The sequence below is a fragment of the Plecotus auritus genome (genome assembly GCF_963455305.1).
Source record: "Plecotus auritus genome assembly, chromosome: 3".
NCBI lineage: Eukaryota > Metazoa > Chordata > Mammalia > Chiroptera > Vespertilionidae > Plecotus > Plecotus auritus.
The window spans coordinates 178,892,720-178,920,175 of record NC_137772.1 but is presented as its reverse complement, the minus strand read 5'-3'; the positions used below and the strand labels follow the sequence as shown (position 1 = coordinate 178,920,175).

The 27,456-nt window shown below is 43.7% G+C and overlaps 1 protein-coding gene across 1 annotated transcript; it reads left to right on the top strand.

The window, feature by feature from the left end:
* Window positions 1-3,141: 3,141 nt before the first annotated feature.
* On the top strand, window positions 3,142-27,033 carry PCED1B (PC-esterase domain containing 1B; the record flags this gene model as incomplete). The annotated part of the gene is given in 3 exon segments (XM_080659368.1): window positions 3,142-3,174; window positions 25,674-25,697; window positions 25,699-27,033. Coding segments are annotated over 3 exon segments (1,392 nt in total).
* Window positions 27,034-27,456: the final 423 nt, after the last annotated feature.

The window sequence follows — 27,456 nt, the reverse complement described above, 5'->3', positions numbered from 1 at the left end:
AGACCTGGTCACCCCTAACGCCCTCCCCTGCAGGCCTGGTCCTTCCCAACTGCCCTCCCCTGCTGGCCTGATCACCCACAACTGCCCTCCCTTGCAGACCTGGTCCCTCACAACTGCTCTCCCCTGCTGGCCATCTTGTGGTGGCCATCTTGTGTCCACATGGGGGCAGCCATATTGTGTGTTGGAGTGATGGTCAATTTGCATATTATTCTTTTATTATATAGAATTAGATAGGATAGAGGCCTGGTGCATGGGTGGGGGCCACCTGGTTTGCCCTGAAGGGTGTCCCGGATCAGGGTGGGTGTTCCCTTGGGGCATGGGACGGCCTAGGCAAGGGGCCTGTGGTGGTTTGCAGGCTGGCCACATTCCCTGGCAACCCAAGTGGAGGCCCTGGTATCTGGGATTTATTTATCTTCTATAATTGAAACTTTGTAGCCTTGAGCGGAGGCCTGGGCCTGCCAGGGCAGGTGGAAAGCTTGGCTTCCTCCATTGTTGGGGGCAACCCAAGCCTCCTGCTCTCTCCGTGGCTGCAACCATCTTGGCTGGGTTAATTTGCATACTCACTCCTGATTGAGTGAGTGGGCGTGGCTTGTTGGTATAGCTGATATACAGTCGATTTGCATATTACTTTTTTATTAGATAGTATTGGTATTACAAATATCCAATTATCTGTATTCAATGTAAGCACCACAAAATAAAAGCAACAACTAAAAGATACTTATGAAGCATTGAGGCTTTGAGAACCTGATTTCAATGAGCTACAAAGAAATGAAAATTCATTAAGAACTCTGTACTTAACAGAAGGGATAAATTTGCCATGATAGGGAATTGCTACTCAATAGGACCATCTCAACTTCCATTCTCAGGTTGGTAAGACTATGAGAAATTGTGCCAACATTTGTCTATCAAGAAATGATGCTGTTTTGCAGAAGCACTTGTTTTCAGGCTGTGCCAGACTGGACGTTGCCTGGGAAACTGGCTTCTATTACAGCTAGAAGGGAAAGTGTTCCTGTGGCAAGAGTAGTTCAGAATTCTCTATCCCTGGCCCTGCTGTGGCTTCTCCTTACCTGTCTTCTCTCCACTGCCGCATTGGGACCAGATTCTGTGTGGTCTCTGATTCCCTGATTGCTTGAATTCGACTCCCTCACTGTTTAGACAGAAGTTAAAAAACAAAACAAAACAACAAAAAGTAACTGCAAAAGATGTTTGGTTTTACCAATATAGTGTTTTTTTAAGCCAGTGTTTTAAAAACAGAATATATCTCATGAAAATCTATATACAGCTTTTTCTTTCTGAGAAATGGTAATACTGAAGCCATATTTCCTCATGAAGCAATTTGCTAGAGCAGAATGGCTACTGCTCACTTAAATGGCACGTGATCTCCAGTTTGCCACAATTCCCTCTATTCCCTATTGCTCCAACACTGAGGCTAAGTATTACTTTTCCTTTACACCATATTTTTACTTGTGTGTTTTTTCCTTGTGGCAGAGAGGCATTTCTCTCTTCCTAGGATAAATGACAAAACAAGAGATATAATAAAAGCATTAAGAAGGTCAAGAAAAAATATACAATATAATTCTGGGAGTAATCAAAGACTACTTCGACATGTTTAATATACAAAGTGAGTATACATAACAAAGCACAGACCCTGCTCGTTTTTCTTATATTTATTACCTAGCCCCTAGAGCCATTGGAGTTGCACAATTCCAGGTCTGTGTCTCAGGCATCCAGGTGTTCTTAGAATGTGTATTATGCTCTGGGATTTGTCCCCAGTCCCAGCTTGCTGCCTAGTTTCCTTAGCCCACTGCTGCCTACACAGGAGAAGCAGGTCATACACCTAGAAAGTAAAGGTTTTGGTGGCTCCAATTCGTGTTCCTCATTTGCCTGCCTCATTGTCTGCAAATAAGCTGATTTTTAGAGATGGGCCAAAACATTTCCTTCTAATTTAGCAATAAATGCTATATATTCAGTGATTTTTTTTTTTTTTCAGGATAAAAGAATCTGAATATCCTAGCTAGTTTTCTTCCTAATCATTTCATCTTCCTTGTAATTGAGAGTAGGTGTAGATTATGCTATAATTATCAACTAATTTAGCCTCTAGTTATTTTTATTTTATTTTAAATATATTTTATTGATTTTTTACAGAGAGGAAAGGAGAGGGATAGAGAGTTAGAAACATCGATCAGCTGCCTCCTGCACACCACCTATTGGGGATGTGCCCGCAACCAAGGTACATGCCCTTGACTGGAATAGAACCTGGGACCCTTCAGTCCCCAGGCCGACGCTCTATCCACTGAGCCAAACTGGTTAGGGCAGTTATTTTTGTTTTTAATGAAAAAGAAGGAAAGGGAGAGGAGGAAGAATAAAGAAAAAAATACAAAGCCATACTCAAAAAATATTAATATTGTCAATAGTTGGCATGAGGCCTAGGGTTTTTTGCTCTACCTCCTCTCTCCTCGGTAATTCCTTAAGCCTCCTGGAGACAAGGCAAAAGTTCATTTCCATTTTCTGCACTCTCTCTTTACATGAGTTTACTTTTAAAATCTTAGAATTTTTAAAGGACCATATGTGGGAAAGGAAAGGAGGAAATAGATCTCATTCTGAGAAGGTGCAGATGGTTACCCTGGTGGTCTCCAGCTGAGGGCCTTCAGGGAAACACCTTATCAGGTCCTAGGTGGTACCCCCTGGTCAAAGCACCAAGACATAAAAGGCTTTTGACCTGAAGGTGACAGACTGGGGGCTAAAGTAGTTTAAGTCTTTGCTCAAATATGTAAAATAAACCATCGGTGTCATGGCAGTGTTGGTTTGAATAAGCCTGTCGGATTGGTTGAGATGAAGTGGGGAGCTGGCAGCCTGTATGTAATTAGCTCCTGAAAGAGGAAGCCCTGAGCCACCTCTACAGAGCAGTCTGAGGCCACAGGGGCATGCCCTCCAGCTGGCTGAGGCCGCCCCCGCACCCCCCGCCCCCTGCCTGCTGACGGAAGTGCTGTCTCTATCCCGATAGGACAAGAATGACCCCGCAGATCGGCAAGTGGCCAAGAGGAGCTACCAACTGCCTCTTCCTCCTCTTAGCACGGGTGACAGTGGGGCATTTCCACTGAACTCTCTCCCTTCCTCCTCTGGACTGAGCGATGAAGGGACATGACAATAAGGAAATCATCGTTGCATAAACACGTAAGTATGCATTCCTCCTCATCAGACACAACCGCAAGGTAAAGAACCTGCATTGGGCTTGTGAGCCGGGTTCCCTATTCATTTTAAGTTTTTATGATTTTTTTTAAAGAGAGAGGAAGGGAGAGAGATGATAGAAACATCGATGAGAGAGCAACATTGATCGGCTGCCTCCTGCACACCTCCTACCAGAGATAGATCCTGCAGCCCAGGCATTTGCCCACCGGGAATCGAACCGGTGACCTCTTGGTTCCTGGGTCGACACTCAACCACTGAGCCACAGCGGCCCAGCTGGGTCCCCTATTCTTAACACATCCACTGAGAGAATTTATTCAAACAAAACATTTTGGTTTATTAGTGTTGTGTGTTTTCTTTTCATTTGGAGCTTTTTCATTTAAAGACATAATAGGCTCTTTCTCTAGTTGTTTTTTTTTTTTTTAACAAACTAAGTAAGGTTTGCAGATTTTTTCTTTGCCTACTTCCTCAAGAAATGTAAGTCTGTGGTTAATCAAGCTCTGTGAAAGACAGCTTCTCCTTCAGACTGTGAGCTAACACAGCTCTCTGAATAATATCTCGCATTTTGCTGTTGGTGTGTTTTTCTCTGAAGAGTGTCAGCAATCAGAATAAATATTAAGTAAATGAGGTCTAAGAAATTTCCCCAGGGTCTCCATTCTGTGACTCCACCAAATGCCAAGGATTCTCGAGCCTGCTGTCACCAGATGCATGCCTGAAACCAAAGTAGTGACAGGTTAGGTGATGGGCTTGGTGTTTTCATCTTGGTGCCAGCCTTTGTGGCCCTCCACCCAGTAACAAAACAGTCTGCTCGGCTTTGCCACAGTGTTTCCACTTCCGTTTCCATCACTGTTCTCTGTGGCACCACTGTCGGCACGGAAGTGGCACCTGTACGGGAGGCGGTGCGGTGCCCGGGGTTGGGGATGGGCAGAGAGCAGGGGCAGGCTGACCTACGTGGGCCGGATCTAGATCTAGCTACTTCGTAGCTGACTGGCCTGGGGCCAAACCTGACCCTCTGGAAACCCTATCCCTCGTTTCATATTCCTCATGGAGACAGTAATACCTACCCTGCAGGGTGGTTTAAAAGGTAACAACTAATGGCCATAAGATGTCAGGAACATAAAGTAGGCTCCCAATAAAAGATAGCAATCATTATTAGTGTTGATGTTGTAAAAAGTGTTAATACACGTAAAGTGCTCAGGACAGCGTACTCGGTAAGTGTTCGTTATTTATTAATGTGATCCGAGGGAACCAGGTGCCTTGTCAATTTGGGATCTTCAGGCCTCACTGGGGGATGCTATGTATTTGGCTAATATGCCTGATTTAAAAAAGGCAGAAGGTTTGGTATTTTCAGGAGGGTTTTGATACGATTTAACAAATTAAATTCCCCCTATGAAAGGGAAGTGAAATTAGATGATCTGCATCTGAGAAAGAGCCAGGACTGCGGGTTAGAGCATGGGGTGGAGGAAGCAAAGAACATACGTGGGAAGATGAACTAGGAAGCCACAGCGGGATTTCACATCTGCGCGGAAGTAGCGTCTGCAGGAAGAGAAGTGGACTGAGCAGAGAGTGAGGAGGAGAGAATCGACGGGGCTCCTGGTGGAAGAAGGGAAGGGAGGAGTCACAGATGATCCTGCAATCTCTGTCATGGGGCAATTAGGTGGAGAGTGACTTCCCTGACTGAAAAGAGAAGCCAGGAGTAGATTGGATCCTGGCATCATCACAGGGTTTATTCAATCAGCAGCAAAAAGATATTTCTCTATGCTTAGCTATTTTGTCATGTACTTTATTTTTTTTAATTTTTTAATATATTTTATTGATTTTTTACAGAGAGGAAAAGAGAGGGATAGAGAGTCAGAAACATCGATGAGAGAGAAACATCGATCAGCTGCCTCCTGCACACTCCCTACTGGGTATGTGCCCGCAACCAAGGTACATGCCCTTGACCGGAATCGAACCTGGGACCTTTCAGTCCACAGGCCGATGCTCTATCCACTGAGCCAAACCATTCAGGGCATTGTCATGTACTTTAAAACTACTCCATAGCATGCATCACCAAGAATAAGTCTCTACATGAAAAATAAACACAGCCTTTTTTCTGATACCAATATATAAGGTGACTGAGTCCATAGTTATGCAACTCTTAAAAAATCATGACTAAGAAAATAGAATGCTGACATATGATTCAAAGATTTACAGTCATAGCTTAATTAAACTGGTAAACATCAGTCAGTGAAAGTGATTTTTATAGTTCTCCTTCATTTATTTAAATGTATTTCAGAGACTCAACAATAAATAAAACTAGAGGCCTGGTGCATGAAAATTCATGCACTGGAGGGGGGATTCCTCAGCCTGGCCTGCCCCCTCTCACAGCTCGGGAGCCTCAGGGATGGGAGGTGACCTGGCGATCAGGGGAAGGCAATGCCCCCATCACACCTCTGCTGCTGCCACTGCTGGCAGCGCAAGCCTCAGCCAGCCCTGGTTACCTGAGCCTTGGGCAGCTGGGCAGTGCCATCCCAGGCTTGCCTGTGCCTCGGGCCAGCCCTGGGTGGCTGGGGGCTGAGGGGACTGGGGGACTCCGGAGGCAGGCGAGAGGAGTGGCCAGACCCGCCTGGGAGCGGGCTCGGTCTTGCCGCGCACCTGCTGCCTCGACAGGGCTGAGGGGACTGGGCACCGCCATTTTTGAGGGTGTGGCAGTCAATTAGCATATTCCCTCCTTATTGGCTGTGGGTGCTGCCATCTTTGTGAAGGTGTGAGGGTCAATTAGCATATTCCCTCCTTATTAGATAGAATAAGGATAGGAGTGCCCCAAAGGAGGAAGGAAGGCAACAAGGAAGTAACCAGTAACATCTTTGTAAGTAATTTGGAAAAATATTTTAAAAGCTGGTATTTTACCAGAAGAATTTAATAGTGATGCACAATAGATTTTTTAAATAATGATGCAATTTGGGACAATCATTACATTTACAAAGCAAATATCCATCTGGAAAAAGTCTGGCTAGAAGCCACATTCACAGTGCTATTTTCAGTAAAATTTTTAAAATCACTTTTCAGAAATAGAAGTGATTTCCAACATTGAATTATCATCATCTGCTTCTGCAATTTTCCCTCACTGACTGAGCTCCTAAACACACAGACCCTGTCTCACGCAGCCTCAGGTTCTGGGTGCCAGCCACTGTGCCTGGCATGTGGAGGCACTCGGGGAGGTTTTATCTAAGGAAGCGAGGAAGGGAAAGCAGCATGCACCAAACACAACTGGACAAAGCAACTTCATTTCAGGAATTTAGCAATTAAAATTATTTAAAATTTGGGAGCTTATTTTTCATACATGTACTATGACCAAGTTACAGATAGCTTTGAAAATAAAGAAAATTATTGCATCCATAATCCTACCATGCAAATACATGAAAAGTTAGCATTTTGGTTTTAGCAAAAAGTAATGTTACCACTGGTAGACTTAGTTTCTAATGCCACTGACAAGCGTACTTTTTTGGGGAAATACCATATTTTAAAAACTGACAGTGTTTTGGATAGTGCTTTCAAATATGACAAGGTGAGAAGAAAAACATAAGGCATGTTAAAGAGAAATGTTAAAAATGCAGATCATGAATATGAAAGGGAAGGGAAGATTCTTTGCCAGACTCTGATTAGGAGAGAGATGATGCTCCTAGAATATTTCTGGTTTAGGATGAAGGGTTTTTCATTTGCATAGTTTATGCTAACTTGGATTGAGGAAAGGAAAATGTGTTGCAATTAATAAATAGTTAAGTCAATTAACTGGTAAAACCAAACATAAATAGACTATCTGAGAGCTACTGGCCTTCCATTTGGCAAAGTTATGCTCTTATAAATGTGGTAATCGGGTGAATTTTAGAGAACTGGACAATGAATATTATCCAGTCTTTAAAAAGGAGGAAATTCTGTCACATACTACCACATGGATGAACCTTGAAAACAATATGTTAAGTGGAATAAGCCAATCACAAAAAGACAAATACTGTATGATTTCCTTCTGTGGGTATCTAAAATAGTCAGTTCATAGAAACAGCAAGTAGAATAGTGGTTGCCAAGGGCTGGGGAGAGGGACAAAGGAAGAGCTGTTTTTTAATGGATAGAGTTTCAGATCTGCAAGATGAAAACGTTCTAGAGATGGTTCAGAACAATGTGAATATACTTAACACTACTAAACATACACTTAAAAATGGTTAAGATGGTAATAAGGGGAGAGAGAAAGAGAGAGAGAGAGCTGGAATTAGAAAACTAAGCCAGTGGTTTAGTCTTCTAATAAAATGTAGTATTATTCAGAGGTGAGGGACATTGTTAAACTAGAGGCCCGGTGCATGAAATTCGTGCACAGGTAGGGTCCTTGGCCTGGCCGGTTATCAGGTCTGATCAGGTTTCCCACCTCCCTGCCTCCTCCTTCCCTCAGTGGGGGCGCCCACCATGTTCCGTGCTGCCCCTGGTGGTCAGTGCACATCCTAGTGAATGATAGAACTCCTGGTCTCACGGTCTAACTCCTGAGGGGACACTTTACATATTAGCCTTTTATATATCTAGATAATTCAAGGCCAGATTCTCCCAGGGTATTAAATTCTTTGTGAAGGGGCTATAACCCCCTTCCCTCTCCCCCTGAAACTCATGAACTGTGGCTCTGGGACTATGGGACTCAGGAGGCTGGTTCTTAATCCAAGCTTGGTTGTTAGCTTGGCTATGTGATTTGAGTGGCCACTTGACATCCCTGAGCCTCATCTTGGCCTAAGGATGATCTGTCACCCCGCCCACTTTTAAAACCGGTTTCTGCAGGGATAGGAGCATGCCAGTACCAAGTGGTACCCATCCAACAAGGTACTTCTCAATGTTTACATTTTATGCAATGGTAACCATTTAAAGTATATTTTTATATTGCTAAATTAGTAATATAATTTAGTACTTATTTTGTATTACTAAAGCATGGGTGTATGGATACTCATTCCTAGAATAAATTGAACATTTATTAAATGTATCGCACTCTGCTTAGCACTTCGCATATTCAATGTCCACAGCTGGAATTAGACCTGAGAATATTAAGTAACTTTTCTAGTCACATAGCTCATGGGTTGCAAATTGGGACTCTGAACTCAATTTTCTGCCTGTAAAGGCCACGCTCTGAACCCTAACCTTAACTGGAGCAGAATATAGAATTTGCGTGAAACATAAGATTTCTAAGAAAAGTTTGTAGAAAAGTTTAAGAGGTCTAACAGAATGGGGTCTTTTATAAATTCACTTCTTGAATTCCATCCATCCTGGTAAAATCACCAATTTGGCTCTTTTTTTTTTTTTAATAAATATGTTTATTGATTTCAGAGAGGAAGAGAGAGGGAGAGAGAGAGAGAAACATCAATGGTGAAAGAGAATCATTGATCGGCTGCCTCCTGCATGCCCCCTACTGGGGATCGAGCCCACAACCCAAGCATGTGCCCTTGACCGGAATCAAACCCAGGACCCTTCAGTCTGCAGGCCAACGCTCTATCCACTGAGCCACACTGGCTAGGGCAATTTGGCTCTTCTTAACCCATAACCTCCCAAGTCCCAACACCTCTAGCCTTGCTGCTCAATACCACAAAAGTGTACATGCACTGACTTAGTGCAGAATGTAGTTCAGTTACTAAACTGAACTCACGAGAAGTTTTAATCCCGAGTGTCAAGATTCTTACCATACTATCAGAGAAGTCTCTGTGCTCCAATAGGAACAAATTATTCATATGTGCTTAAGAATGCTAAAGGCAAATGCTTAGAAGAGAAAGTATCAAAAATATGTAAACTGTCTCAAGTCAGACAAGCAGATAAAACACATATTGTTTTGTGATTTGCCCAATTTGGTCCTTCATCTTCAGGTGGCCAGGCATAGAACACAAACACACACCAGGTGGCTGAACTAAGTTTATTTACAAAGTAAATAGTTAGTGGTCTGATTTCTGGCCTGCTTGAAGCACTCTGTTCCAAGAACATAAGAAAATTAAGTGTTCCTTGAAATAGAAAATGTGGATAAAATGACAATGGCCCTTTTAAAGATAAAGTTTAAACTGATCTGTCACTGGAACTATTGAAGGGTTATTAATATTAAAGGAACACTATTTTTGCCCTTGTGTTTAGAATATTTTTTGCTGTCTAATTAAAATATTTGGCTTTTCTGAGTTTGGTTTTAAATAAATTATGGCTTAAAATAAATTATAAATTTGTAATGGCATAGTAACATGCATTAATAGAAACCAAAAGGTAAAACCCCAATCCTGAGTAAATGTAATCCTTGTCTACTCTGGATTTGCACCCATGTGGCCGAAACAGACTAGAGAAAACAATCAAACATCCATTAAATAAGGGCTCCCAGCTTTTTTTTTTTTTTTTAAATATATTTTATTAATTTTTTACAGAGAAGAAGGGAGAGGGATAGAGAGTTAGAAACATCAATGAGAGAGAAACATCGATCAGCTGCCTCATGCACACCCTCTACTGGGGGTGTGCCTGCAACCAAGGTACATGCCCTTGACCAGAATCAAACCTGGGACCTTTCAGTTCGCAGGCTGACAATCTATCCACTGAGCCAAATGGGTTAGGGCAGGGCTCCCAGCTTTAAGTGGGTCTCTATGCTGCTCAATAACTACAGCCTCTCCCACCTCCTAGTTGACTATTTCAAATCTTCTTCTTGTCCCTCAAACCTCTAACTCCACCTTCCCCAGGTTCTGTCTCAGCTGGTGACCTTGACCTTTTTGCCTATTTCACCGACAAAGACAAAACAGGAAACCCCCCACAAGCTCACACCTCCACACCTACCCATACACCAGCATTATGCTCCTGTGCTGTCTCCCCCATTTTGTCTGCTTGAGCTGTCCTGGTTCCCATCCAAGGTGAACCCCTCCACTTGGGCACTAGGTCCCACCCCTGTCACCAACTCAAAAACATTGCTCCAGCAATTTCCCCCATTCTTCCTGCCCATCTGTTCCCCCCTGCTTACTGAATCATTCCTATAAGCATACAAACATGCTATTATTGTTCCCATCCTAAAAGAAAATAAAACTTTCTTAACCCCACTCCGCCCTCCAGGTGACTTCTCATTCTCTGCTTCTCTTCATAGTAAAACTCTTGGAGGGCGTTATTATCTCCAAGTCTCCCATCTTCTCTGAACCATTTTGATCAGCCTTTGTCTTCATCACTCCACAAGGGCACCGATGTCTCACAGGATGCAATGGTCAAACCTCCTTCTTGACCTATCAACTATCTCTGACACAGACAATCCCTCCTGTGCATCTTCCCTTGAAACCCTTTTTCCTCTGGCTTCTGGAACTTCACACTCCTAGTTTTCTTCCAGTTTCACTGACTCCTCCTTCTCCCTCTGTCTTTTCTACAGCCCCCTGCTCATCTTCCTGACCTCCTCTGCCTGGAGTGCCCCAGGGCTCAATTCACTGACTCCTTTATGCGCTAGCTTCACCTTCTCCTTTGGTGACAGCATCCAAACCAAATTGATATCTCCAGCTTCTCCCCTCAGCTCCAGACTTGTCTATCCAAATCTCCATTCAACATCTCAATCCGAATGCGCCCAAGGCATCTTCCATGCAACAAGCCCCAAACCTAACACTTGACCTCCACTCCCCGAACCTGTTTCTCCCAAATTTTCCCCATCTAAGTAAATGGCAACTTCATCCTTCCTGTTGTTCAGGCCAAAAACCCCAGAGTTAGCTAGCCTTGTCTCCTCTCCTTTTCTCACACCCACCTCTTCTCCCAGGCAAAGCCTATCACCTCGACCGTCCACATATATCCAGAATCAGACCACTTTTCATTCCCCGGCTAATGTCACTCTTATGAAGGAAGGAAGAGAGAATAAAATATTTCAGAGAAATTTAGAATACCCTTACAGAATATTTCTGGTAGAGTAGACAAGAAGCTGATGACAGTATTGCTTCTAGAGGGAAAAATGAGGGATTAGGGAACAAGAAAGGGAAGGGGACGTACTTCTCACTCATACCCCTTGTACCTTTTGAAGTTTTGTGCCATGTGCATTAAAAGCCTTCTAAAAATAAGCAAAATAACTTAAGAATGATGACAATGGCAGTAGGCCCTGTCTGGCCTCCCACTGAGAGGGGAGGAAGATGACACTGGTCAGGGCTCCAAGTCCCTGCACTGCTCCATGAAGCTTTCTGAGACCCTCAGTTTCACCATCTGCAAAGGAAAGCTAATAATTAGAGCTTGCCTCATTTTATGAAGGGGGATCTGCTGTAAGATAGCACATTATAAATAAGTGTAGAACATTACATACACTACAGGCCCGGTGCACAGATTCGTGCACATTGAAAGGAAATTAATTAGAAGGTGGCCAGCGGGGCGGGCCTGGGTGAGATAGGCTGGACACACCCTGGAGCCAACCTCTCTCTGTCCCTCCCCAGCTGGCTGCACCTGGGGTGGCGCCGGAACATCTGTGGAGTGAGCTGGGTCCCTCTGGCAGGTGGGGTCCCTTGGCCAGGCCTGCAGGGATCGGGCCAAAACCCGCTCTCCAATATCCCCCGAGGGGTCCCAGAGTGCTAGAGGGCACTCTGCAAAGTTGCTGTCGCTCAGCAGCTCCTGCATGGAGCGTCTGCCCCCTGGTGGTCAGTGTTCGTCATACCTACCAGCCAATTGGCGGGTCAGCCAGTCGCTTAGCCTTTTATATATATAAGTAAGTTTTCAACATCCCTTAGGAAAAAAGTCACGTTTGATGGATAAGAAAGAAAGCCAGCACACTGAGCTATGGAACATGGGGCCAGAATACCAATAGTAGAACTGTCTCCATGTATCATAAGTTCTTGGAAGTATGAAAATCAGTAGAACATCTGTTGCTTGGTCTTAAACAACTTTATTTTAAATTTAGCAAGTATAATCAATATTATACTGGTCTTGTGAATGATTATGCAAATTTTAGTCCTGCCCCCTCCCATCCCCCCTAGATTGTTCCCTTATTCTCACAATATACAAACTACCTGGAATCTAAAGGACTGGAAAGATTTGCAACTCACAGAAATGCTAGAGTCAAATAATGGCAAAATTTCAAAGTTATGTAATAGACTGCTGTAAATTTTAAAATGCTAAAGTTATCAGATGGGTTCTAGGTGAAGCCCTGCCTTGAGACACAATGATTGTATTAACATTCATGAAAAGATGCAAAATAACTTGATTTATGGCTTTTGGCGAGAGGATAAAAACCATGTGTAATGTGTGGAATTAACTTTTAAGCCACACATTGATTATCAGTGAAGTAAAATAAAATGACGTTTCCCAAGAAAAGACAGCCATGTTTGCTTTATAGGCCGGGTTCCCTAAGAGCATAGTGTTAAAAGACAAAGGAAGCATGCAGGGCGAGCATTTCAGGACTGTTTTGGAATCTGTTACTCTTGTTTGTTAGTTATTTTTTGCCATTTCATGTAATGGAGAAATGCTGCTTCCTGAAGTGTCTAAAACACCTACAGAAGGTTCACTATTTTTGAAAAACTTTTTTAGGAGTTTATTTCCTCATTTAAAAAAAAATTCATTTCTTCCTCTTTCATCTTGGTATTTGCAGAGGAGGTGACAGTCTCCCTCATCCAAAGCATATCCTTTCAAAGAAAAAGAAAACCAAGTTCCAAGCTGATCTACATCTAATCAATCAGAACACCACTTCCTGCCCCCCCCACCCCCACACTTCCAGTTACCACTTGGTTTCAAAGGGAACAGGAGGAGGGATCAGGAAAGTGTCCTGAAGCTTTGGAGTGAGCTATTCTACCCACAGGGCATTGGGAGGAGCACCACACGGAAGTACAGGATTATTACTTTTAAAATTTAATTAGAAAAGGGAGTAATCTTCCTATACTACCCCATTTCTCTTCTCACTTACCCTTGCTTTCCCCTCACCATCTTTCCCTCCTTGCCCACGCTAGTCGTCATTTTTTTTTTCATCTGTGAACACACCACACAAGCTAGAGTGATAAGACCAAGGGTCTGAATTGTGGGGCGGGGGTGGGGGGGGGTGGGAGGGGGGGAAGTCCATAGAAGCTACACCCAAACTACTGAGAAATATGAAATGAAAACAAGTTCAGAGTCAAATTCCAGGAAGATGCTATACTTTGGGCTTACTAACCAATTTGTGTCTCATATCTGCCAACGTATTAAAGCTTCAGTCATTAGGATTCCGCTTCCTAATGCGAGAAAATACATGCTGACTCCGGTCATTTGCCCCAGATGCCACCGGAAATGGCATCCTCTCCCCTGAGGCTCACTCACCAACATAGCAGCACCCACAGGTGAACTTATCTGCCTTGCAGCCCAGGCTCTGAACTCTCTCTCCAACCCCGTACTCTGATCGACAGCCGAGAAAGGAGTCTCTAGGAAAGAGATCTAGAATCAGCTGAGAGGTACTTTTTACCTTTGTTGGCATTCTCATTTCTCGGGTACTTTCTGTAGGAAGGAATCACCATCCAAGCCACTCCATCCCACCCCCACTTAACTGAACAGCCCTACAGAGACAACTGTTATTTCATAATAAGAAGGATTGATAACAAACTACTAAATCTCTAAAAATGTACAGTGTGAGGAAACAGCAGGCTGTGAACAGGAAAGGATGTGAAGCGTCTGGTGCACATGCCATCGTGTATGTTGTGGTTAACCACAAAGGGTTGGCATCAGTTTTGACTCCCAGCTCTGCTTTTGAGAAAATGGATGACCTTGGGCAGATGACTCAATCTGCCAAACTTCATTTTCGAATGTGTAAAATGGAGGCGGGGTAAGTACCAATTTCACAGGGTTCTTAAGAGGAATGAATAGGTAAGCGGGTAAAACATGTAAGGTACTGCTGGAGTGGGTACTAAATCATTACTAAATATCAAGTTAAACTAGTGTTACTAAGTAATAAGTTAAATACTTCATTTACTGGAAATCTCCCTTAACTACTTAATCCCATCTCCCCAAAAGTACTAAAGTGGCTCAGAAAAACCATGATTAACATTTGAAGAGTTTATGGGGCATTTCCTTTGGTTTCCACAATTCACCCTTCAGTAGGGCAGTGCTGAGTCGTTGACTTATTTTTGTTCCTGAGGGATTAGGGAGAGGCTGAGAGCTGTGCAGGATATGGCAAGAGAAATAGAAGCTCAAAGGTCCAAACTTAGAGCTGAAGGGAGGAAACAGGACTTGGGAAAAGCCTAGTGTCTGAAGTTAGTTCCTTGCATTATTTCCCCAGCCATAGACTCTTGTTCTGTCAGCTTCCGAACCTCCTGGACCTTGTCCCTCCTCCTGTTCCCAGTCCTAGGGCTTGAAACTGGGGGACATCCTCAGGCACGCTGCTAACACACACAGCAGTGGGAACCCACATCTTCCAGATCCTTCTTAGAAATTGTATGCGTAAGGAGCTAGGCAGACAGAGACTGGCTTTTAAAATCCCAATTTTAAACTCAAAAACTTAAAAAAAAAAAAAAAAAAAAAAAAACCCTGGTTGGGTTGCTAAGTTGGTTGGAGTGTCTCCCGTGCACCCGATGTTGCGGGTTCAATTCCAGGTCGGGGTACATTCCTAGGTTGTGAGTTCAATTCCTGGTCAAGGTGTGTACAGTAGGCAACCGACTGGTATCTCTATTTCTCTCTCTCTATTTCTAAACATGTCGTCAGATGAAGCTTAAAAAATAATAATAAAATAAATAAAATAAAAAATTTAAACTCCAATTATTTCCCCATAGAAACACTGTTACACTTAGTATCCAGATACTACATTGTTAATAAGGTAGCAACAATAAAATATCCATTTTAAAAGCTCTTTTGTGTAATCTCCTTAGAGGAGCATAAGGATCCTCTCCCGTTTAAGGGATGTAAACAAACAGAGGTGACTTGAGCTGCAGAGGTGGCAGGAACCCCAGCCTGCTGACTCAGCCTAATGTTCACTGGTTAAATGGCCTTCATGGCCATTCCTGGAGATAGAATTTTCAGAATCCAATCTGTGCATCAGCTGAAAGCAACTGAGTCATTATTAGCTCCACATCACCCTTCCTTTTCAACCATGGGGACTCTTTATTTAACCGCTGATTAGAATCTATAGTAGTCAGCGTAAGTATAAAAATATCACTTTAGGGCAGTGACTTAGCTTTCCATTGACACATGAATAGAAATGAGCTGTCAAGTTGATAAAAATGGCCCTCAGTTGACTTCATATCTGCTCTGCTTTCTCAGGGAAAACGGTTAAAGCTGGGCACAAAACATTGCTTTGCTTTGTTTTGTTTTTCAACAGAGAATAAAAAGGAAAACAGCATGCAAATATTTTTTTTCTAGATAAGACTATTTTTTCTCCCCTCAAAATATCAACAAACATTTATAGCTAAGGTTAAAAGCTCAGGCTCTGGAGCCATATTTCCTCTAAAGAAACAAAACCAAACCTTAAGCCTACCTACTCAATCAGAAGATGCACAGTCAGTGAAAGACCAGCTCTGCCTTCCACTAGCTGGACAACCTTGGGCTACTTACATAACCTCTCCTGGCCTCAGTTTACTCATCCATAAAATGAAGATAGTAATAGCTCCCACCTCATTAGTTTGTGAGAATAAAACAGGCCTGGTACAGAGTAAATGCTCCATGAATGCTAACTACTATGCATAAAACACTGAGCTGTGAGTGGTACAAGGATGGGTGAAACCCATTTTGGTGACCCAGGACTCCAGACTCGGGTAGAAAGGCAAATGAGCATTTAAAAATAGTACAAAACAGAACCACGTGTTAAGTAGAGGCATCTGTCAGGGGACCGAGAGATGTTTCTGTCTGGGAAAACAGGGAGGGCTCACAGACAGAGTTGCATTTTAAACTGGGTCTTAAAGAATGAGCAGAAGTTCAGTCGAGGAGGGGGACAGGGAACATTCAATGCTGAGTTGCAGAGCAAACATGAAGAGGTGAGAAAAAGCCCTCTGAGTGTACACAAGCTCTCTAATTCACCCATGGGCTTTGGCGAGATGCACAGAAGGATCATAGTGTAGGTTAAAAAACAAAGTTTGTACATGCAACCCACTGAAGTTATGCTAGCCTATCAAATGAAAGTGAAGATGGGAAATTTGAAAACACATATAAAATAGAAATACCATTTTAGAAAGTATTTCAATCAAATTAAGACCCTTTCTTAAGTAAGGATTAAGAGTACTTTACAGAAAGTAAAAAAGTTAATCATAAAATCTAAGAGGTGAAATTGTTCGCTGTGCTCAGCTTCCCCCAAATACATCACACCATCCTACTTCCTCACGTGTATTTTCAAGAATTATGTCTTATTTTTTATTATCAAGAAATGGTTGCACTGCTCTATATTCAGGCTGTCATTCAATATCATTTTGATGTTTTCGGAATAGTGGAAACAGCCACAGTCGTGAAAAATAAAAATGACTCAATTTAAGCAGTTTAGAAGCAGAACCTATTTCCACTTACTTATAGCCAATGTTTCAAGCATAAATTATACAGCAGCTCTCAGAAAATGCTGCCACCATTCCTACAGAGGACCGATACTTACCCTTAGGAAGAGCATTCAAAGGTCACAGAGAAATATCTGAGGAATTCAGCCACAGTTTGTTGGGAGAATAAATGGGCGTCTAGAGAATTTAGAAGTGATAAGAGGCCCACACAGACTGGCCTACTCCTGGCCCTTCCCCTCCGCCTCCCCACCCCTCACCTCCTTGGAACTTTATTGCACTTACCTGGGTATGTCTGGAACTCAGGAGACAAGTCCTGGCTAGCTAAATTTATTGAGCACTTAAAAATGTGGCAGGCCCTAGCCGGTTTGGCTCAGTGGATAGAGCGTCAGCCTGCGGACTGAAGGGTCCCGGGTTCGATTCTGGCCAAGGGCACATTCCTGGGTTGCGGGCTTGATCCCCAGTGGGGGGCATGCAGGAGGCAGCCGATCAATGATTCTCTCATCATTGATGTTTCTATATCTCTAACCCTCTCCCTTCCTCTCTGGAATCAATAAAAATATAGTTTTAAAAAATGTGGCAGACCTCATGCTGATGATTTTAGATCTGTTCATTTAACCGTCACTTCTTGAGAAATCCCGAGTAGTTCCCATTTTGTTGAGGAGGAATCTGAAGTGCTTGACCCGCCCAGGGGCTCAGAGGCTGGTGACTAGTGGAGCTGGATAGAAACCCCGGGGGCTGGCTGCAGGGCCCACCCCCTCAGCCGCACTGCTTTATGGCCTCAATTCGGAGTCATCTGCATACGAATGGTAATAGATAAGGGGACCACATATTTTGTTTGCATCTAAACTGGGACGTGGGGTGGAGGGGTCGGGGGGAGGGTATCTATTATGCTGGTAAAACTAGGCTAAACCAGAACAGTTTGGGGCAAACAGGGACGTGTGGCCACCTTATGGATGGGTGCGATGAAAGTGGATGAATTTACCGAGGGAAAGAATGTTGATGAATAGAAGAAAGAAGTCGAACACTGGGCCTTGAGAAAGACCAACGTTTGGGGAATTGCTGGAGAAAGAGAACTCACAAAGGATACGGGAAGGTGAGCGAGGAGAGGAGGGTGTCAGACTCTCCAGCAGTTTTTTCGAGGGCAGTGATCGCTGGTGGTCCAGCCCCCGGAGCTGCGAATGCTAGGGATTCGACAAGGACCAAGAAATGGCCATTGAAAGGAGCAACAAGGAAATCAGTGGTGACTTACTGACAATCATCTCTTTGGTTTGATGGAATTGGAATCCAAATTAAAGTAAAAAAAAAAAAAAAAAAAAAAGAGTCAGTGGGAGGTGAGGACCCAGGAGGCAGCCAGTGCAAACAACTCTTTTAAGTAAGAAGTGGCCTTGAAGGGGAGGCCAAAGATAGGACTGTCCTGGAGGTGGAGTCCAAGAAGTTTCCTTTCTTTCTTGAAGACACTGGAATGTATCTAATGCTGACGGCAGGAGCCAGGCTGAGGAGACTGAAGAAGTGGAATGCATAATTATCCCCTCTCGGGGGGACATCCTGGAGCACTTCCCGAGGAGGTCTGAGGACGGCCACCTGAGCTGAGGATTCCCTCTGCGTCTGAGGAGGTACTACTCTGCCTCTGCGGGAGGGAGGAAAGGGGGCCTGCGGGTCTGACGGTTTGGAGAGGGAAGAAAGCGAGGTGCTTGCTGTCTGTAGGCTTGGCTTTCCTCTCTCGAGTCCCAGCCGGGAGCGGTTCCTGTGGCCGAGGTTTCAAGGTGTTGAATACACGGCAGGGCCTGTCCTTGGGCCCCTGATAGACATTAACGTGACCTCTTTTCATCTTCACTGTTTGTCAGTGAGGTTGGTGATAATACTCCTGTTTGATGCCAACGGAAACTGGTCCAAATGTTGGGCAGCCAACCAAAGAGCACACAGCTGTTCAGGGCCAGAGTTCAAGCCTGACTTCAGTGTTTCCTGGAAGCGTAGCCAGGGCATTGCCTACTCTCTAACATTTATGTTACCGAGTCATAGGAAGAAAGTTAGGAAATGTAGTTTCTTTAATGGTATAGACCATAATGTGGACGTTTGTCCTAAGCAGTACATGACCGATAGCTTGTTGTTTATGTGAATTGATTTGATTTTTTTCATTTTAAGGAAGAAATCCTTTTGTTAGAAGTTTTTTTCAATGGGGCTATTTGATTAAAATCTCCATAGTTTTATCTTTTGCTTTTATAGGAGAAGTTACTTGCATACGAGGTCTTATGAACCCACTTCATTCATAAAGGATGCCTCCTGCATTTATTTCTATAGTCCATAGGAAATTTAAAAAAAATATAGATTGATTTGAGAGATAGAGAGAGTGACAATGAGTTGTTGTTTTACTTATTTATACATTCATTGGTTGATTCTTGTATGTGCCCTGACGGGACCAAACCTGCAACCTTGGTGTGTCAGGACGACACACCGAGCTACCTAGTCTAGGCGAAATTTTTGTATTAGATTATTACTGTGGGAACAATATATTGCCTTAAGGGTTTTTAGACTCTTAAAGTGTGTAAAATTCTTCTGTTGATTTTTTTCTATTGCAAAAGGGTTAAAATTTTAAAACTGTAGCCTGATAGGGGGATACAAATTGAATATGTCCATGATTCCTGCCTCTACAGGAAACACTTGTGGTTACATGGAGCCCAGTTTGAAGATCACTGCTGCAGTTTCAATTGTCCATTTATGTCATATGTATCTGATATTTTAAATATATTTTTATTGATTTCAGAGAGGAAGGGAAAGGGAATGATGAGAGAGAATCATTGATTGGCTGCCTCCCGCATGCCCCCCACTGGGGATCGAGCCTGAAACCCAACAGGGAATCGAACTGTGAACTCCTGGTTCATAGGTTGAACCTCAACCACTGAGCCACACTGGCAGGGCTTTATCTGAAATTTTACACTTGATCTTAGCCAAAAGGCCGAGAAGCGATTTTATCTGAAATTTTAGATGTGTCTGAGGACCGACTGATCAGCCAAGATAGAAGCACGGGCTCTCCGCTGGGGTAGGACTGGTAACTTAGGGGTGGGGTAGAGGAACCATGATAGTTGTTGGAGGTGTGGGTCAGATTTGCAGAATGACAACTGTGGCAACCACAGATAGACACAAGCGTTCTCCACATTTTTGCTGAATTACTTAATGGGCTGAAGAACTGAAGCCTGTATTAGAGATGAGGTTATTTAGGGTAGAGGATTGGAATCTGTCTTTTCAATGGCTTTCGAAACGTTTTTCTGTTGCATTATTTAACATGGTATCTCTCAGCACTTTCATGTATTTTTAAAAATTTGCTCCTAAAACCACTTTTTAAAATAGTAGACCTGAATTATTTCCCCCATTTTCAGGTTATATAGAGGAGAGAATATTAGCTGACTTGCCCCAAATCAACCCCCAACCCACAGGCCATTCATTAAGCTTTCCCAAAGAGAAGTTTGAACTGTTTGCTATTTTTTTCTTCTGAAAACTTTATATGGGGGTCACTGCACGGCTGTTAATCAAAGCACAAGGTGGGTATCAGTTACACACGTCATCCTCAGGGGTGTTCCGCAGGGTAAGTCTTATCTATGTCACACACACACAGGGAGGAGGCTACCTAAGTGGTCAAGTCTCACCCTTAATATGTCACTCTAAGAGTTCACCCTAAAATTACAAACTTATAAACTAGAAAATTATTATTATTACAATATGACATGCAATTTAATGTTTGACAAGTTTAAATTCTACTTAGAAAGCTGAGCAAATGCCAAGACATAGCTAAGTTGTAGAGTTAAGTTAATGAAAAATAATTATTTTCTTATTTGTATCTTCTATTCTGTACAATTTAAGGGGATCTTGGAGAGTTCAAAGTATTGATTTGATCACCAAAAATGCAGTTGGAAGGAAATGAACTATTTATATTCCCAGTGTAATACTGCATTAAGATGGTTAGTCCTATGCAAGAAACCTCTAAACTAGTTACAAGTACTTCCTACAACTAATCAATTGAAACAACATCCTAATTGTTAGTGATTACCTCTGTGATTTATGATTTCGCTGCAGGGTCTCTGAAGCTACTGCCCTATTAAATGTCACTCTTCCTGTAATAAAGATCAATAAGAAAAGAAAAAAATTAGCCTAATTTCTACAACACATTGATTAATGGAAAACAAATGCTATGTGTTTGGTTTGTAATAGTTATAAAGCAATAGTCAATAATTTACAAGCCATGGCTTATGAAGCTATTAAAAAATTAATTATCCCCAGAAATCTAAGCAAGATACTTGAAAGTAATTTATTACAGTAGCAGCCACTATTAATGCATTTTTCTGTTAGAGCCTTAGCCAAAAGCCAAATTTCACTTTGAAAACAGAAAATCATGGCACTACTTGTAATTATGACTTGAGGAATCACCATGAAACTCTTTAAAAACTGGTTTTCATTCAATATTGGAATCCCAGATTGCAATGATCATCCGTATACCTTCTCTCTCTCCCCCTTGACCTTTCCTACAGGCTTTGGTGCTTCGTTTGCATGCATCAATTTTTATTGATTTCAGAGAGGAAGGGAAAGGGAATGATGAGAGAGAATCATTGATTGGCTGCCTCCTGCATGCCCCCCACTGGCCCCTTCTTTGACATTTTTACATGCCCATTTTCACACCACTCCTCTTGAGTGAAGAGACTGCATTTTTATACCTACTCCTTCCACCTAGCACAATATCTGGTTCTCAGTGATCCTTATTGAGTGAATGAATGAATGCATGAGGGCAACCTATCTATAACATAGTTACCCAAACTAATTAGTGAGTTTAGCAAATTTGAATCAAGAAGCCTGGGCTAAAAAGACCATTGATCTGTTTTCAAATCCCTTTTTTGTTTCAGTTTTTTAAGTAGAGCTTTGAAAATGGAAGTAACCAACTGCTTTTAAGATGAGAGAGAAGATTTAGGTATCCAAATTATTCTCTACTTCACCCCTTCCCCTCAAGGAGTCCCCCCTCCTTCTTTTGATTGGTTTTGTTTTTAATGTTTGGCATCTTAGCTGAAAGGATTCTTCCCCATAACAGTAGTCCTGCGGGTGTCTGATTTGTTAATCCTGTTCTAGTTGTGACACTCTTGATCAAGAATTTCATGAATTTCCTTTTAGTTTTGGCTTCTAACTAGAATGCTTCTTCCCAGTCATTTCCCCTCCCCTTCTTTTCGACAGTCCTATCTGCATGTTCCATTGCAGAAGAACAATACATTCTTAGATGGACATTTCTGCCTGATTTTTGACTCTGAGCCCTGGAGCAGCAGCTGGGTGGGTTAAGTTCCCTGCTCAGGATACAGGGCAGCCCAGGAGTCTGTAGAATTTTTTTTGGTTATTCCAAAATCCAGATCTTTTAATTTTTGCATGTCTCTTGTTTGAGATTATAGTATGGGATGAGAAAAAAGATACATTTTTAAAATACATATATTTTTATTGACTTCAGAGAGGAAGGGAGAGAGATAGAAACATCAATGATAGAAAATCACTGATCGGCTGCCTCCTGCACACCCCACACTGGAGATCAAGCCCACAACCTGGGCATGTGCCCTGACTGGGATCGAACCGTGACGCCCTGGTTCATAGGTCAATGCTCAACCACTGAGCCACTCTGGCCTTATTTACACTTCCTGCCCTACTTCCACCCTCACTCCCCTTGGCCTCCCCCAACACACAAAGCTAAGTACACATGGACCACCTCTCCGGAGCCGGCAGGGTAAATGGTTGCCTGCCTATGCATGGAGCCACATCAGAAGACCTTGTATCTCATCCCCCTGATGTGAGCCCAGCTTTAGCATTCAGACGGACTTGCAGGGAGTTCTGGTCTAAAGGAGATCTACAGAGACAGATTCGGGAGTCGGTGGCTTTAAGTCTTAGCTCCATCACATCAATATCCTTCCTTTCCTATAAAAGGTGAATACTAAGAATTATCTTACAAATAGGATAACATTTGTAAAGCACCTAACATCCATTAATTTTGTTTTATTCAAAATCTCTCACTTGCATCATCTCATTTGACCTTTATAAAACCCTGCTAGACGTGCAGCAGAAAAACTATAATCCCCTTTTTACAGATGGTTAACCTGGTGTTCTGAAACGTTCTCAGTAATAATAGTAACTCTTATCGATGCTTACTACTTGTCAGGCATTGTTCTAAACACTAAGTGTAATCCTCACATCGAATCTATGAAGTGGGTACCAAAAACTGGGGAAATTAAGGCAGAAAAGGGCTAAATAACTTGCCTAAGGCTAGAGCCGGCAAATAGAGGAGGTGGGATTGAAACCTAGAGAGCTTGGCTTCGAAAACAGTGGTGTTCACCAGGGTGCGATTTCCCACTGCTTTTTAAAGTAGTGGACTGGACTCACATCTGTGAGGCCAAGTCTAAGGCTCTTCCCATCCTGAGAAAGAATCCATTAGACCATACAAGCAAAACAGCACTGAAGGCGACAGCACTAGGTTATCAGATCTGCTAACCTTGGGAAGAGAACTCTGATGGCTGGGGTTGGTGTTCCATACCTGGGGGGCTAGGCGCAGACTATGACCCGAGTGCCAGCCCAGAGAGGGCACACTAAGCTGGGGGGCTTGGGAGCCCTGGGAACAACACGCTGGGAGGAGGGCTCTCCCTGCACTTTGCCCTCTGGAGACTTGGGTGTGAGGTAAACAATTACTGTTCGCAAAGACCCCTGAAGGTTCACGGCACCCGTTCATTCTGTTTCATGGCACTTGCCCTCTCCTCTAAGTGTCACAGTTATCAATGAATATGTCTCATCAGCTCGCGAAGGACGACAAGACCAAGTTTTGCTCGCTTTTATATCCCCCATGTGGTGCATTTAGTAGGAGCTTAATAATAAGTGTGAATTGGATGAATAAATGATTGTAAACAAGTGAACATGCCTAAGCCCCAAAGGGATTTGGAGTTTGCTTTACGTTTTACGTCCTTGCACCACAATCAGCTAAATCCTATTTTCAAGTGTTTTTGTTTGTTTGTTTGTTTGTTTGTTTGTTTAAGGCCAAAAATTAAAGCACACACACACATACACACACACATTTGAATGGAGATTCTTTGGGGGAAATTAAGCCAATATTTTCAACTGTCGTCTTAGGGCAACCTTTATGTTCTACTCATTTTCATGGTTTTATTTTTGTGCTTGTACCCATTTAAAACCACAAATAGTATAGCTTTTAAAAACCAAATGTGCCATTTAATAATAGCTATCCATCCACACCTATTAAAATGTTTACTAATGCATGAAAGCCTACAAATATCACCTACGGTGGGTTTTAACAGCTTCTGTGTGAGTGGGTGACACAGTGGGTGCCATCTTCCTCACCACCTGGGAGTTGTTAGCAGTATTAATCTGTGTCTCTACTTTTTATTCATTAGCAGCTATGGTTGTAAATGGCAACCTGAAATAAAGTTCTGAAGACGAATTTCACAATTTTTAACATTTTATTCAACGTGCTGGGGAGGGAAACTTTTCCTCTACCTCTTAGGTTCAGTTTCCGGGGCCCTGTGATTAAGCTAACAAAAGACAGGTTAGCAGGAGAAAAGGCACACAATTTTTATTAGTGTTAATGTGAACTAGAGTTCATAGAAAAGAAATGAAACTCAAAGAAGCAGTTAAATTCAGGGGTTTATATACCATTTTAACAAAGGAAAAAGGGCTTGGGCTTCAGGGGATGATAATTGTGGGGAAGTGACTAGTGTGAGAAATGGCTCACCTGTCCCAATTTCAAATGACGGACTAGGAAACAGAAGCATGGCGAAAATGAGACTTTTAATAACACTCTCAAGAGCAGGTGCCCATTTTACAGGATCACTTGTAGGGCAAGGACTATAGCCTATTTATTTGGACCCTCCTCCAGTTCCTCATTGGCTGAGTGCTATTTGATCACCTATTTCCTAATAGGTTGCCTAGGTCTTGCTGTCTCCCATTGGATTATTAAAAAAAAAAAAATGGGCTGGGGCCTTCTCACGTGTACAGCTCTCATCCTCTCTCCCCACCCCCACATCCTGTTTGCTCTGGGGAAATTCAGCCACCTGGCCACATGCTGTTTCTCTTCTATGAAGATAACTCAGAAGCATATTTCTTACACTAGGAAATATATGGGGAAACTGATGGGAAATCTGGGCTCCACGTGCAAACTCATCTTGGTGTTGACAACACCCTGCCTTCTTTCTTCACTCTTCTCTCTGGTTGGGGTAGAGACACCTTCCTCAAAGAGGAATACACTGCTTTTAGGCAGATAAGGTGAGTGCAGACAACTCTTCTTGTGTCTGTTGATTCTTGTTGCCTTCAACTCAAAATCATCCTTCTGACATAGTGTCATGTTCGGGGGTGGCATATTCGATCTTCAAATGGAAAGCAAAGAATATTGCAGTGGAAACATTCTTTCCAATGTTATCTCTTTCGTACAAGACCTATTGGCACATGTACTCTTATTTTCTGTTGCATTCCATTGAATTCTTTTTAAGTTACTAAAAGTAATATCCAATTATATAAAGTATGTTTTCAAAAAGGGGAAGGCAATTTCTCTGTAATCCTATTATTTAAAATGTTTTGCATATTTTCTTTCAATGTTATCTATGTGTATCTGTTTCCTACAGTTTCAGCGATGTGGGGCACATGTGGTCTGTAAATTCCTCAACCTATCACAAACATTCTCCATGTTCTTGCTTACTCACACTCATTATTTAGCAGCTGCAAAGTTTGCCTATCCGTTCTCCAGTTGTCAGACATCTGGGCTGCCTTCCCAGTGGCAGTTTGCACCTCCAGCAGGGGGGAGGGCAGGGCGAGTTGGCCCCTCCTGGCTAGGTGGAACCTGGGCCTCTAAACAGCCACAGGCAGTTCAGAGGTCAAGTCCCAAGCCTCAGCCAGGCCAAGCAGGGCTTCTGGCTCCAGGCTCCTTTCTTGCTCTCTCCCCACTCCCAGCCTTAAGGTGGTGGAGTTCCACCCTGCGGGCTTCCCAGGCCAAGACTTCATTCCTGGCCCACACAGAGAGCCTGCCTAAGGCAGGTTCCTCCCAGCTGCTCTCTCCTTCTGTCCTAGCTCTCTGCAGACCCACCCGCGTGCAAAGAAAGGAGCTGGGCCACTGGACCTGGGCATCATGGCCCAGCTGCAGTCCTCTGAAGTGCAGCAGCTGCTCCACAACAAGTTCGTCGTCATCCTGGGAGACTCCATCCAGAGGGCCGTGTACAAGGACCTGGTGCTCCTGCTGCAGAAGGATTGCCTGCTCACTTACGACCAGCTCAAGGTCAAGGGGGAGCTGAGCTTCGAACAGGACAAGTTGGTGGAAGGAGGCAAGAAGGATATCATGAGCAACAGCACCGACTACCGCGAGGTCCGCGAGTTCTGCACCGGCCACCACCTGGTGCGCTTCTACTTCCTCACACGCGTGTACAGTGAGTATGTCCGGACCGTGTTGGAAGAGCTGCAGTCCCACGAGCACACCCCGGACCTGGTCATCATGAACTCCTGTCTCTGGGACATCTCCAGGTATGGGCCGGACTGGTTTAGCAGCTACCGGGCAAACCTGGAGAACCTGTTCAGGCACCTGGGCCAGGTGCTGCCAAAGTCATGCCTCCTGGTGTGGAACACAGCCATGCCCCTGGGCAGGAAGGTCACCGGGGGCTTCCTCCCGAAAGAGCAGCCGGCCATTTCCTCGGCCCGGATTAAAAAGGTCATCGAAGCCAACTTCTACAGCTATGTCGAGGCCAAGAACCACAATTTAGATGTGCTGGACTTGCATTTCCACTTCCGCCACGCGGAGAGGCACCGGCAGGGAGACGGGGTACATTGGAACCAACTCGCGCACCGACACCTCTCCCAGCTGCTGCTGGCTCATGTGGCCGACGCTTGGGGTGTGGAGCTGCCCCACCGCCAGCCAGTGGGCCAGTGGATCAAGTGTGACCCTGCAAGGGGCAGACCTAGCCAGGCACTTGAAAGGCAGTCCCAGAGCAGCAGAGACCTAAGGGCCGTACCCCCACCCTCCTTGTTGCCTCCTCCCAGGCACAGCCCCCTGCTGCCACTCCCAGCTCCCCGCCCACCCCTGTCCCCACTCCTGCCCTCACCGCCTCTTCCCATTCCCTGTCACCCGGCCATGCGCCCCCAGGTCTTGTTCTATCCCCAAGATACCTATTTTTCCTCAGACCAACCTTTCCAGTCCGGTCAATTTTTCTTCAGCAATTTCCCTTCTACCCAGACAGGATTTGACTTAGAAAATGACTTTGTGTTTGATCCCCAGCCGCCAAGGGCCCCCTTCCCCACACCCTATTATCAGCAGCCGGCCCCTGTGGTTCATAGGGGTTTTCCCCGGAATCTACCTCCTGGCCCTTACATGTCCTGGAGACAGTTGCCCAAACCTTACAGGAGACAAGCCCGAGGCTACCCAGAGCCAAGGCCTCATTAGACTGACTTGTGCCTTTTTCCTCCTCGTGGACATGCACTTGACAGATCATCTGACTGTTGCCTAAACTGACTGATCTTGTTAACAGAAGCCATTGATCCACATTGGACTTCTTTTGGTTCTTTGCTGTTACCAGTTGTTAGCTATGGCCCCTTCCTCCACGCTCTGGGGGTGACCAAGTGTTATTCCTGCCTCCCCACCCCCTGTTCTCTTTGTCTTTTTGTAAACAGAAAATTGAAATTAAAAAGTTGTTTCACAAAAGTAGTTGTGGGTTTTGTGTGTGTCGATATTTAATGGTGCCTCTTCCTTCCATTAAACAATTAGCTTTGTAAGAGCAAAGAGGATATCTGCTGAATGAATGGTCACGGCATCTTGATAAACTACTCAAAGTGAATTTGCCTAAATAATCCTGATTGTTTCCATGAA